The sequence below is a fragment of the Rhinopithecus roxellana genome, chromosome 5, assembly GCF_007565055.1.
Source record: "Rhinopithecus roxellana isolate Shanxi Qingling chromosome 5, ASM756505v1, whole genome shotgun sequence".
Classification (NCBI taxonomy): Eukaryota; Metazoa; Chordata; class Mammalia; order Primates; family Cercopithecidae; genus Rhinopithecus; species Rhinopithecus roxellana.
Window position 1 is genome coordinate 35,543,451 of NC_044553.1, and position 13,726 is coordinate 35,557,176.

At 39.7% G+C, this 13,726-nt stretch overlaps 1 protein-coding gene across 2 annotated transcripts in view; it reads right to left on the reverse strand.

The window, feature by feature from the left end:
• Positions 1–13,726, reverse strand: part of FBN1 (fibrillin 1) — a 240,478-nt gene that overhangs the window by 44,225 nt on the left and 182,527 nt on the right. For both annotated transcript variants that reach the window (XM_010357811.2, XM_010357809.2), the window contains 5 exons: positions 12,417–12,539; positions 11,595–11,753; positions 8,770–8,841; positions 5,125–5,250; positions 1,148–1,270 (listed from right to left, as the gene is read on the reverse strand). In XM_010357811.2, coding sequence (XP_010356113.2) covers positions 1,148–1,270; positions 5,125–5,250; positions 8,770–8,841; positions 11,595–11,753; positions 12,417–12,539 — 603 coding nt within the window. The remainder of the gene's footprint in view (positions 1–1,147; positions 1,271–5,124; positions 5,251–8,769; positions 8,842–11,594; positions 11,754–12,416; positions 12,540–13,726) is intronic.

Consider the following 13,726-nt stretch of genomic DNA (forward strand, 5'->3'; position numbering starts at 1 on the left):
CAAAATGCTAAATACTTACACATGTTCCTTTAAACTCAACAAAACAGGTCTTGATTCTCAATGTGACTTTTTGTTTGGCAATTACACCCTCTTCCCACCAAGGTCTCATAAAACAATGCAAAATACCCTAAAGAGAACAGTGCACTTCCTACCACTTAATCGCTGGTAGGCAAGGAAATCCAAGGAAAATCTGACCACGTCCCCCTGTGTTGTTTCATTCACGAATGCATAAAATATCCAGGAAACCCCCTGTGAAATGAACCGTGAGCAAAATAACACATTCTTCCTGACTAATATACAATGATTTGCTTTGCTAAATATACAGTGATTTTTGCTAAATATACAATGATTCAGAATTACTTAAAAATTTACTAGAAAATCATTCTGAGGTGTTATTTTGCTTCTGGGCTGAAACACCAGTCTTTTACATTTTTTTTTTTTTACTACTGGCTACAAGATACCATCAGATACTGAATAACTTCACCATGCACTGAAATTGATAACATGTGCATGCTTCCTATTTCTATCACATCCTTGACAAAAGTGAACACCAAAAAATCTGACCTCTAGGGGACATGGTAATAAACAGCTAATAAAGGCTGTTGATGTTTGCCGCCTTCAGTGAGTGACCTGTAAGATGACTGGGAAGAAAAGTGATGGTTTTGTTTGTTCTGTTTACGCAGATTAATCTGACCCAGCTTAGGAGAGCTTCACTGTCTAGATTTGGGGTATGTAGCCAAGATGGTGAAAACCTCACCCTTCTGAGAGGGGTTCTGTGGAAGGAAAAATTCATTTGGTCCTAAATGTTGCTTAGGGGAGTGTGTGTATGCATAATTGTGTGTGTGTGTGTAATGTGTGAGGGTGAGTGTTTGCAGGCAGGGCAGCAGATAGGCAAATATGAAATCTACATATGCAAAAGATTTACTTCTTGTTTTGAAAATATCTCATTCAGAAAGAGGATTAAAAAGCTAAGTGTTTAGACATTTTGACAATATCCTTTTTTCCAATTTAGTTATTAGAGTTCATCAATCTAAATCTTAACTCATATATTCTTCAGCTTAACTATCTGAAAATAAATCCAGACATCTGAAGTTTCATGAAGACAAACTCTCGGGTAGGCATGTCCAGCCTGTGGGGCACTACATACCATTGCACTGTCCTGTGGAGGTGAAGCGGTAGCCGGGCTTACAGTCACAGCGGTAGCTGCCTGCAGTGTTGATGCATTCGGCGTTGCGCTGGCACACTGGGCCGTTCTGACACTCGTCAATATCTACGAGCAGAAGACAACTGAATTTGAAGGAGAACAGAATCTGGTGTCCAGTCAATAAAGCCTCTCACATGAGAACAAATTTATATCTTATTTTGATCTGTTCTATTGAAAAGACAACATAGATGTGTACAGCAGCTTTATTTATTGCCAGAAGTTGGAAGCAACCAAGATGCCCTTCAATAGGTGAATGAATAAATAAACTGGGGTACATTCAGACAACAGAATGTTATTTAGCACTAAAAAGAAATGAGCTATCAAGCCATGAAAAGACATGGAAGAAAATTAAATATGGCCAGGTGTGGTGGCTCACACCTGTAATCCCAGCACTTCTGGGGGGCTAAGGCGGGTGGATCAAACTGAGGTCAGCAGTTTGAGACCAGCCTGACCAACATGGTGAAAACCTGTCTCTACTAAAAATACAAAATTAGCTGGGCATGGTGGTGTGTGCCTGTAATCCCAGCTACTTGAGAAGCTGAGGCAGGAGAACCGCTTGAGCCTGGGAGGTGGAGGTTGCAGTGAGCCAAGATCATGCCATTGCACTCCAGCCTGGACAATAAGAGCAAAACTCCGTGTCAAAAAAAAAAAAGAAAATTACATGTATATTACTAAGTGAATCAGAAGCCAATCTGGAAAGGTGACATAATGTATGATTCCAACCACACAACATTCTGGAAAAGGCAAAACTCTGGAGACAGTTAAAAAAAATCAGTGGTTGCCAGGGGTTAGGAGAGACCAGGGGATACATAGGCAAAGCACAGATAATTTTTAGGGCAGTGAAATTATTCTAAAAATAGCTATGGAATGGTAGATACATGTCATTATAATTTTTTCCAAACTCACAGAATGTGCAACACCAAGAGAGAACTCAAATGTAAATCATCAGAGGGAACTCTGGGCAATAATGATGTCACTGGTGATTCAATGGTAACAAATGCACCACTCTGATGGGGGATGCTGATGATAGGGGAGGCTGTGCATGTGTAGGGGTAGGGAATACATGATAAATCTTTGTGCCTTCTTCTCAATATTGCTGTGGACCTAAAACTGCCCTAGAAAATAAAGTCTATTAAAAAAAAAAAAGAGAGAGAGAGAAAGGAAGACTGAAAGCCCATTATCCAAACTTTCCCACTTCAGTAATATTTATAAATGCAAGAGCTTGATTTATGACCACATATGGACTCTAATGATGCTCATGTCTAAAAAAAGTCATGAAACTTGGCTGCTACGGCCAGCACTTGACATGGGTATAGATTAATATCCTAGGAAGCCTTGTATTTACTCAAAGATCTGGATTTTATGATTCAATAAGGTTGCTATTGTCTGAAAGGCTGCAAGAGCAGAACGTCTCAAATCTTAAAGACCACATGAATCACTTAGGATCTTGCTAAAAGGCAGATTCTGACTTGGCATGTCTGGGGAATGGCCTGAGAGTCTGAATTTCTAATAAGTTCCCAGCTGATGCAGGTGCTCCTGGGTCTGTAGAGAGTGCTTTGAGGTACAGAGCTGTAGAGACACCTGCTCAAATTACTGCCACAAGGCAGTCAAATCAAGAAAACCTAACATGGGAATCATCATAAAACTATTGAAAACAAACCAACTCTCATTAAAACAGAAAAGATTTTGTATAATGGATATTGTGTGTTCCAGAGCTTTGACTTTGCTTAGGAGGTTGTCTACTTAAAAAACAAAACAAAACAAAACAAAAAACAGATACCTAATATAGTTCAAATTCATGGCATCACGAAAGTTATTACATGTCCATGGTATATCATGGGGCAAAATACGTTTCCCTCTTCCCTGCTCCAGTGGAACAATCTAATTCAGACTAAGTCCAGTAAAGGGGATGGACTATAACAGGTGAGGGTTGGCTCTTAGTACCAGTTCTGGGCTTTTACACAGAAGTTGGCTCGACCAAAGAAGTTCTTACAAGGGGGTGGCAGATATATCAGCCGATGCCTCTTGGGCGTGGTTCTGTGGTGGAAAACCCTCAGGACTGTCAGTTAGTCAGCAGGGGTTCCTGTCTAAGGCGGGTGGATTGTGCCTCTCTGGGCAACAGACCAGAAGTAGGACTGTGCCTGCCTTGGGCTACAAGGGACCCAGCACCGCCTCACTCACCAAGTCTGCCCTGCTCTGAATTCAGGATGTATAGAAACACAGGGGGAAGACTGTGCCATTGGAGAAACTGAGTAGTGTCACAGACAAGCACTTCTATGATGTGGCATCTGACAATGTGGCTACTTGGCGAGAGCAGAGGCATGGAAGCTCCCTAAATCATCTCTGCAATCCATTCCAATTTCAGCGTTGCTGAGGCATGTGTGCACTCAACCTCATTTTCATATTCTAAGAGCTAAGAGTATGCTGGGAAGCAGCTGACCCTGGATTAAACATTCACCCTGAAGATGAATATTCTGTGAAACAGCAATCAGAAGTTGGAGTACTTAGTTATCTCAATATCCACAGAATGCTACCCTGACAGCAAAATGCCTTGCATTGGTACAGCTGCATGTGTTTAATCTCATGCATGCAGCAAGGTCTAAGTTGCCTTGGTGGTCATGGGTGGTGTTGTCTATGGGTTCTGGCCAAGGGCTGCTGCCTCAGCAAGTGTAAGTGGTTAAAAGGTACCTGGGTACAGTAATCATCAAAGCGATCTCTGAGGGGAAGGGTAGGGAGGAAAATGCCACAGGCAGGTGGCAGGCAGGCTGAGCATGTTTGAGAGGGGGGGAAAGTGTGGCTGTGAGGGAGGCGGCCAACTCTAGCACTGTAAGATCATCTGCTGTGAGTTCCCTCTCCCACATCTATGCTTCCTCTCCAGGTACCTGATCCTTGATGGCTTCCCAAAGACCAGGGACTCAGGCCAAGGTCTGAATTGGCTATCTTCTTAGGAAGGCTCGGAATGGCTATCACCCCATTCCCACTAACTCACACAGCAGGCAGAGTAAGGGACATGTGCCCACTTGGCCACAGTAACTGAAAGCCTGGTGAGAGGAACTTAACAAGTATGTGGTTAGGACTATAACTTTACTTGTGGTATATAAGTTGTCTTCAGTTTAGACAAAAAAGTTTTTTTTTAACATTACAATGTTGACATATGTGCTATAATATGTGCTCTAAGGGGTAATAACCCTTTCTAACATGAATAAAAACTCTGCTAGAGGCCCGAAGTTTAAGTATTAAATATAAAATTATTCCAACTATCCTGGGCACATGGTATATTTAATAACCAGTAATGTCCCTTTTACTAAAATGTAACAGAACTATCTTTCCCAGATGGAAAAAATATGAAGTGCTATAAGGAATGCTCCGAATCACAGTACATATACATGGCAACAGGAGGCAATCTGAAAATGAAAAAAGTACATGCGCATGCCAACATTCTTTATATAAAATCAAATTTGCTGTTCTTGCCATTTGGAATTCTCTCATGCATTTAGAATATTTGCATTAACCTTGTTTTCACTTGGGAGTAGCAAAGTCTGTCTGGAAGAGAAGTGATTTTGAGAGTCAACTAGGATGACTATCCACTCATTGATTTTCAAGCAATGTGAAACAAAAGCAATCTATGTGACACACCCAGGAACTCAAAGCTTTTTCATATCAGCTGGGAAGTCTAATATTAATACACTGTGTGTTGGGGGAAGGGGGCTGGGAATGCGCCTCCTGGTTTTTCCACTGAAGTTAGTGAATTTTTTTTTTTTTGCATGAAATTTCATGTTGTTCCACACCATACCCTTTACTATTTCTAGAGCTTAATGCATTTCTGAAATTTCAATGTTGTGAAATTCGCCAGTGTGTATCATTAAGTACCTTACCAGTTAGCTCTTTTCTGGATATGATCAAGTCACGATGCCACTTACCTTCACAAACCAACAACTTGTCATTATAGAAGAATCCCACTGGACATTCACATCGGAAGCTGCCAACCATGTTGATGCACACTCCATTTTCACAGACCCCTGGGATCTCCCGGCACTCATCAATATCTAGAGACAGAATAGTCATTCGTGAGTGACAGGATAGCACATGATCCCTGTGCGGGGTAAGACAAGATGGGAAGTTCTTGTGTGTGTGTGTGTGTGTGTGTGTGTGTGTGTTTGTGTGTGTGTATGCATGTGTTGGGGTGATGGTGATGGCAATAGGGGACATCAATGAATAGCAAATTGAGGTAACTAAACCACTTTCCAGACATATGAGTCTAACTGGATTTAAAATATATCTTTTGGGTTTTGCTTCAGAATGTCAATTTTGTACAGGTAGAAGGCATCCTTGTATCCTCTGCGCACTGTGGATACACCAGACGAGTAAAATAGAAGGGATGGTCAAGGGTAAACAGTCTCTCCACACAAGTGTGCCTGTATTTAGGGAAAAGGGAGAGGTGAGCTGGTAAAGAACTGCAGAGGAGCACATGGTTATATGGAACTCTGACTTTTCAAATTCCAGTTCAACTCCCCCTTCCTATTTCATGTGGCTTTAGAAAGGAGGGAAGTCAGGTGTGGGGATGTCAGCTAGGCCAGGGCTGACAATGAAGACGAGGTCAGCACTGAGGAAGAACTGTCGCAGTAGACTGTGTGCTTCCTAAGGCTGGGAGTTGGGCTTGGTTCTCCATCACTGTGTTACAGTTCCTTAGCACTCTACATGACAGGTAGTAAGTGCTCAATTCAAATTTGTTCAGTTAAGAGCAAGTGTCTGGCAGTGCGTTGGTGAGCACTAAAACAAGACCAAGAGTGCGAACATGGCCAGGACCCAGGCTGCTAAGGCAGGGCTGGCCAGCTATGGAGAGAGACTTTGGGCACCTCACCAGCCTGGTCACGTCCCCAGCCTGGGGTGGTCCCATTTCTGTCTTACCCACTCTGAACTCCTGACCACTGAAGTGCCCTCTAGGGTAAGAGTAGTAATAGTAATAACAATGGTAATAGTATTAATAGTAACAGCATCTCATTTGCTGCATGCCTGGTACATTTCTCAAGCATTCAACCTGTATTTATTGGCTGAATTATCACAGCTACCCTACGAGATGGTCTCGGTACTATGACTATTCTAACTAAGAGATGATGCCAGTGAGGCCAAGCCAGAGTATATAATCTGCCCAAGACCAAGCAGCCAATGAGAGGCAGAGTCAGGATTTGACACTGGGACTCAGTTAACAGGCCACCCTGCCTCCTTTTTCATATGAGAAGATCGTATTAGGGTGATTTCCTACATCACCCTAATACAATCTTCACAGAACTGTCATCAACACTTTTGTTATCCTGGAGGGCCCTTCCATCAGCCCCTTGGCTGGGTCTGATGAAACACCTCAGCTGGGAGGTATGCAAAGCCTTGGTCTACAATCCAAAGTCTTCCAATTCCCTAGTTTGTGTGACTGTTGTTGAGATACTTTGTTTACTTATTATAGTCAGGAGTCTTTGCAAAGTATATGCTTTGCTAGCATACTTGATGAGAAGATGATCATGGACTGAAGTGGAGCCTACAAGAGCTGCTGTAATTTTAGAAGAACCACACTCTATGACCCATCTGTTTTAAAGGAGAAATTTGATGTCATAGATTTATTTTAGACCCTTTTTTAAAAAAGGGCTTGATTTTGTGTGAAGGCAAAATTGACCTATTTAATGAAAAGAAACAGCTTAGACTCTCAAAGGGTTCATTGCTATTTTGAATACAGGCAATTATGTCTTTAGATCTTTCACACCTTTGTCATTCATGTCATGAAAAAGCCATGTAAAGTTACATCACAACTGTGTATCATAAGTAAACAAAAAACAAATTCAGATGCCATTCATTCAGTGTGGGTTAGAACATGAAACATCATATTCACATTCATTTGTTTTAAATATAAGTGATGTATTATTATCAAGTTTAACAATAACTGGCTAAGTCTAATTTCCAGCCATTGTTAGGTGTAAAATAGCAAAAGGATATACTAAAAATTATATTTTCTTTTCATGTCAGGATTTTATTTGAACTTCAACTTAGAGAAGTTTATATTTTAAGACAAGATTAATAAACATGCTATAGTTTTAACCCTATATGAATGGACTCCACATACCAACAATCGTAAGATCTTCCAAAAGGAGAGTATAAAGCTTAAATAAAACAAAGCTTTTTAGTCATCTAAATATTTTGTCATGGTGGAATTTGGTAACAATAAGCATACAGCTAAATATCAGATGTCCAGTTTTCAAGAGCTAGAAGCAAACTAAGCCACGAGTCAGGACTGTGTTCTGGTCCCCGCTCTGTTATTAATTAGCTGGGTGGCCTTGGGTGAGTCCCTTCTCCTCTTTGGGCCTCTGTCTCCTCAAATATGAAGCAAGGCTTTTGGACTAGATGAAGTTTGAAGCCTTTCCAGCTCTCCTAGTGGACAACGCTAATGTTGTTTCTAGTCTTTGCTTACTGCCAACCTTGGAGGGCAGCCTTGCTGGGGTACACGCCTGGTCGGTCCGTGGAGAACCATTACCATTACAGACCACTTATCTTGTGATCACAGATTCTAGGGAGATTAAAAGATCTGTTTTGGGAAGGGGAAAAACAAAGCAGCTAGGGCCAGGTGTTCCATGCCAATGTCATTTAGCAGTTTTTCTTTCCAAACCATGAAGTTTCTTTGGACGTGGACGAGACTGTGGAGCCATATGGATTTGGCACTAAGGGAGCCAGGCTGATTGCTGGACCAGACTCTTGTTTTCTTAAACAAGGTCACTGGAAAGGCTGATGTGGACTTTAGTTTCCTTATTATGAATAAGGTGGAATAAAGCAAGTGGTGATGTTTGCTACTAGACACAACTGTGCAGACTTAAGAGGGCATCTAAGGATGCATATAAATCACACCAGGGAAAAACTCAGAGAATGCAATAGCTTTCCATCTACTTTTATGTTATTTGGTTTTAAACCACAAGGGCATTGCCTGCACTGGCTGAGTGCTGTGCAATACTTCTGAATCTTGCACAAGCATCTCTACCAATGTTGCGTTCTCTGCTTCATTTACCAGGTACGGCCTCAGACTGAAAAGATTTTTATTTCACGTCTGAAATTCTCAAAGCAGGTGACCTGAGGAGATTCCATGTAAGATAAAATTGATCCACGAGAGAACTTTATGTAAACAATCTACATGTAAGGATTGGTGTGAAAAGTCACTTAACCTGGTCTTAGTCAGAAGGAAGGATTGGGAATTACAGTCAAATCAAATGTCCACTGGCCCTACTCCCAGAATCTCTCCCCTTGCTGATGCCTAAGGTTGGTTTAACTATGCTTGATTGTCATGTTGGGAAAAGTTTTCCAATCCCCTTAATCATGAACAACAAATGCTGTTGCCAATTAGGTGGAGCTGCACAGGGTGTTTGCACAGTTTGTTTCAAACTAAGAATCAGTGTTTCAATAAAGTGAAAGGCATTGTTTAACGTTTTTTTTTCTTCCAAGAAAAAAATGGGAACTGAGAAAATAATGGTGTACTCCTCTTGCTAACACAAAGGCAAAAAACAGAAAGTCCTGACAATGCCGTCATGACTCACCAACGGGTAAACCGGTGTAAATGTCGATGACAAAGCCTGGCCTTTGACTTCCACAGAGTGTAGCAAACTCATCTGCAATGATTAAACAAAAGTGGGATGGGAGGAAAGGAGTCAGCAAAGAGCAATAATGAGACTGAAAAAAATCACTTTGTAAGCATTCTTGAAAGGTATTTGTCTGTAGTTTGAAGAATTTAAAATAAAAAGTAAACCTGAAAATTCCTACAGATATAATCTTGCCTGTAAGACAAATATTGAAAAAAAAATGATCTCATGTTGACGTGATAATGAAGGAGAAGTAGAGATCCCCAGATCACATGCCACTCATTCACATGAGTTTGCCTATAGGAGTTTGGATTTTGATATGGGTGTTGCTCAGCTCTGAACTCAGGGACTGGTAAGAGTGCCTCTCTCTACTCTGCATTAAGAGATTTAGGGCTTGAGGAACACATACAAAAGCCATTTTCTCAGCAGATTATAGGAGACCATAGCAAATCTAGCCACGTTCTTGACATCACATCGATTAATGACTAATTTGGGTCAATTAACCAACCTTCACCATTTTTTTTTCAGTTTTTGGAGCTGGATTTCATTTGGTACAGCTCTGTCATATTCTCTCCCTCTCCCTCTCTCCTTTTCTGTCTTTCTCTCACTTGAATTAGTCAAATTTAACAGATAATAAAGGATGAACTAAATTCTATCGGCAGTCCCTTCTAACTACGAGATTTTGTAATTCCAGATCATGACTGTAACTGGTAAGGTATGGTATCAATATAAGCTTCAGATGACCATTGCCTTATTGGTCACACTCAGTGAAAATTAGTATAAGATTTCTGGAAGTATTTTAATCAAAATATAGCATGCTATTCTCCTTGTGTTTTGTTTCCTTAATCTATGAGTGTTCACTTCCAACACTGTAATGCCAGCTGACACTGGTCATCCAAAGAAATTACAGGGACTCTTAAAATATGTGCAGATTTCACAGTTAACAAAAAGCCATGACCGAATTTGGTGAATATCCAACATCAAGAAAAAATCCTGCATTTTACACAAGAGTACGTAGATATTAAAAACTCAGGCAACCATTTCTAAAAGTAAATGTTAGTCTATATTAAGGGTTTCCAAAGTGGTCTCCAGAGGAATATGCAATAATCCATTAGGATAAAAAAGAAAATACTAGGACTTCTATCCTTGGAAAAATCTAATCTTTAAAAAAATTAATTTTGTGCATACTTTATATTACAACAGCTCAGAAAAATAATAAATGCATTTTTCAATATAATTGAAAACAAATACATATACACATACATAGACCTATACACGTAGACTTTTACATATAAATGCACACCAGGTGTGTATAAGCTCCAGATTTTTACCAACAGGTAAGTATCATCTAAAGTTGTAAAGACCATTGCTCAAGATCAAGGGTCAGCAAACTTTTTAATAAAAGGACACAGTATCTTAGGCTTTGTAGGCTGTACAGTCAGTCAAAACTATTTAATGCTGCCATGAAAGCAGCAGTAGACAATACAGAAATAAATTAGTGTGCTCTAATAAAGTTTTATTTATGGGCAACAAAATCTGAAGTTCATGTAACTTTCATATTATGAAATACTATTCTCCTGATTTTTTCCAACCATTTAAAATGTAAACATCCCTCTTAGCTTGCAGGCCATTCAAAAGTAGATGGTGGGATGGATTTGGTCCATTGGGTGTATTTTGCCAAGCCCTGGTCTAGAAACATTTTGCAGGGTAGAGGTAAATCAGAATTCTAAGTGGTGGTTATTCTTTCTGGAGTAAACAATGGATGGAATAATACATTTTACTAAAAAAGAATTTTCTGCTGCATGCAATGTCAGGTAGTGCCAAACAACAGATTTAATATTTTATATATCACTGTGGAAAATGGGGTAGGATTCCCTTTATAGAATACCCTAATCAATTCCTTGCATGATAATTTCAATTAACCCAAATTATAATCTTGGCAAATGATGTTATCATCATATACATAATGCATAGTGTATACCATATGATATAAGAACAGTATACTAATGTCTTCATTTCCTCAAAGGATGCAATTTAGCCCCCTTCCCTTTTTTGAAGACAAATAACATTATTTAGTTTCTTTCTCTATGATAATATAAGAAGAAATTTATCTTGGATCTCAATACCAAGAAAAGTTGCACTTTCCTTTCATTTTGAGTTTTCTTTATGGTCATTGAGAATTTTGTACTTGATTATGTCTCCCTTTTCATAGGACCTGCTAGAAAGTTTGGAGCTAAAGTTATTGCTTATTTCAGGCAAGTGTGTAGGAATTCCCAGCTTGGATTTTGTGTATTAGTCCTGCTCCTGGCTCTACCTTTCTTACTCTTGTTTGTCATTTGCCTTATGCTTATTTCTTGTTTAACATTTACATTTTTGTAGGCTGCCTTTAATCATTTTTGGAATGAGTTTAGCTTTAAACAAGTAGAAAGACAAGGAATTATGTTTCCTTTAATGTCACATTGATTTGTCTAATGTTTCCAGTCTTTTAGTTACATGAAGAATTCAGTAACAATGAGAACATTGTTTATAGTTTATATTTTTGTGATATGCTGAGCTTACAAGTCTGGTTATGTGTTAGGGTATACATTAGAAAACACATTCTGTGACTCAATGTTCAGCTGGAATGACCAGCATCAATTGTGAATTTAAATCATGAGCCATTTTTTTTCCCCTGTAAAGATAAACAATGCACACTTTGCTTCCTTCACTAAGACTGATTTTCCCAACAATTCATGGGTAATTTTTCAACCTATATTTTTGATAATGGAGAAACTAAAACTCACCTGTACTTGGGATGGGACACTGTTCACAGGGCTTATTCCAGGCCCGGCCAATGTTGTAGGAACAGCAGCACATCTTCTTGGTCATGTTGAATAACAGTTCTCCATCACAGGTCTGGTTGTCAGCATAGTAGTTTCTGTAGCACAAACTTCTTCTCATATCTAGAAGGGAGGTAAAAAAAAAAAAAGGATTGGAGGGCTAGTGATGCCATGTGGGAAATCACGACAAATTTCTAAGTGGATACTCAACAAGCAAGTTTCATTTGAGTTGTATTGTAGCTTGACTTTGATAAGGGCACAAAAACTTACTCTTATACAACATTCTAGCTACCTATGCTGCTACAAGAAAAAGGACTTTCAGAAGTATATTCCCTGATATTTCATGCCACAGAACTAAGTCATTATGTAGCTGTAGCATTAATAAACTTCAAATGACTCTCTGCTCAGTCTCCTAGTAACAATTCTCTACTGCCATTTGGCAGTAAGTTTCTCATTTTCGACTCATGATGTTTTAATACTGTAGGTCAGTGCTGTAAATATAATTGTACAAAGATACACCCAAAAGTCAAACAAAAGAAGTACTATTAACTGTTGTTTGGGATTTTCCAACATTACATTTTAGAGAAAACTCCCAACCACCCACCCGTGGTGGTGAAAAAATGTCAAGTTATGATTTATAGGGGAAGAGGCTCCTAACAAGACAGTGAAGGGATGCCAGCACTCAGTCTGATGAGTAACACCTCCCTAAGGTGATGAACTTGTGAGCTCTCTTCCTATTTGTCGATGAGAACTAAACATGCATTACTGAGAAAAGCCTGGACTTACCCATGCAATTATTTCCCCCATTCACTTGCATGTAGTCTGGAGGACAGATACAGGTGTAGTTGCCAACGGTGTTGTAACATGTCCCTGGACCACAGATTCCAGGAGTCTCACATTCATTCACATCTATAATCCAAAGAGAAAGTGGTATGTGAATATGAAAACTTCACATTTTGGAATGGCCTGATACTTAATGTCAATATGAATGTTGACATAATAAAGAAGAAAATCTATAGGGTATTTTCAAATAAGATAACAAAAATAGGTATTTCATTCATCTGTGTCCTCTCTCTGTGCAAATGTGTGCCTTTTGAGGAAAGAAGGTTTTAGAAAAGGAGACTCCGTCTCAAAAAAAAAAAAAAACAAAAACAAAAAAGAAAAGGAACTCTTGGCTGGACATAGTGGCTCATGCCTGTAATCCCAGCATTTCGGGAGGCCAAGGTGGGTGGATCACTTGAGGTCAGGAGTTCCAGACCAGCCTGGCCAACATGGTGAAACCTCATCTCTATTAAAAATACAAAAATTAGCCAGGAGTGGTGGTGCACACCTGTAGTCCCAGTTACTCTACTCGGGAGGCTGAGGCAGGAGAACTGCTTGAACCCTAGATGCAGAGGTTGCAGTAAGCCAAGATCATGCCATTGCACTCCAGCCTGGGCAACAGAGCAAGACTCTATCTCAAAACGAACAACAACTAAACAAAACGAAAACAAAAAACAAAAGGAACTCTTGCCTTCTGACATGAGACATATCAAATATTATAATGAATCTCCTAATAAGTGAACCTATAACATCCTCAAAGGTAGGCAGAGATAGAAATATGGAGAAATTAAAATATCAAATATCCCTTAGGAAGACAAGCACACTTCTTACATTCACAAAATCTATGATAGGGTATATAGTATCCTGAAGTCATTAACAGTTGGCTTCATGAATCTGCATTGGTAAGGCAGCATGGAGCATATTTCACATCCTCTCCCCACTTCCAAACGAAGGAGTTGATTCTAATCTTTGTTAACTCCATGGGTCTTAGAGCTGTCCCACATACACTATGATGTTCAACTAATACTCAATGAGGTTGCCATTTGTCTGGGTGACCTAGTAAGACATTTCTTATGCAGAGCACAAGGAGGTCTTTTTCCTAAACAGTTGTGTGATTCCTCCATGTAGATGAAAACCATGGCTCATGGCCGAAGTGCTCTGAAACCTAGAAGTGGTTAATATTCTCCACCTTTCCAGTAACACAGAATGAACAAGGGCCACCACTCATAGCATAAAGCCAAAGGGCCGCCTTCTAGGAAAAGCTTATTTGAATA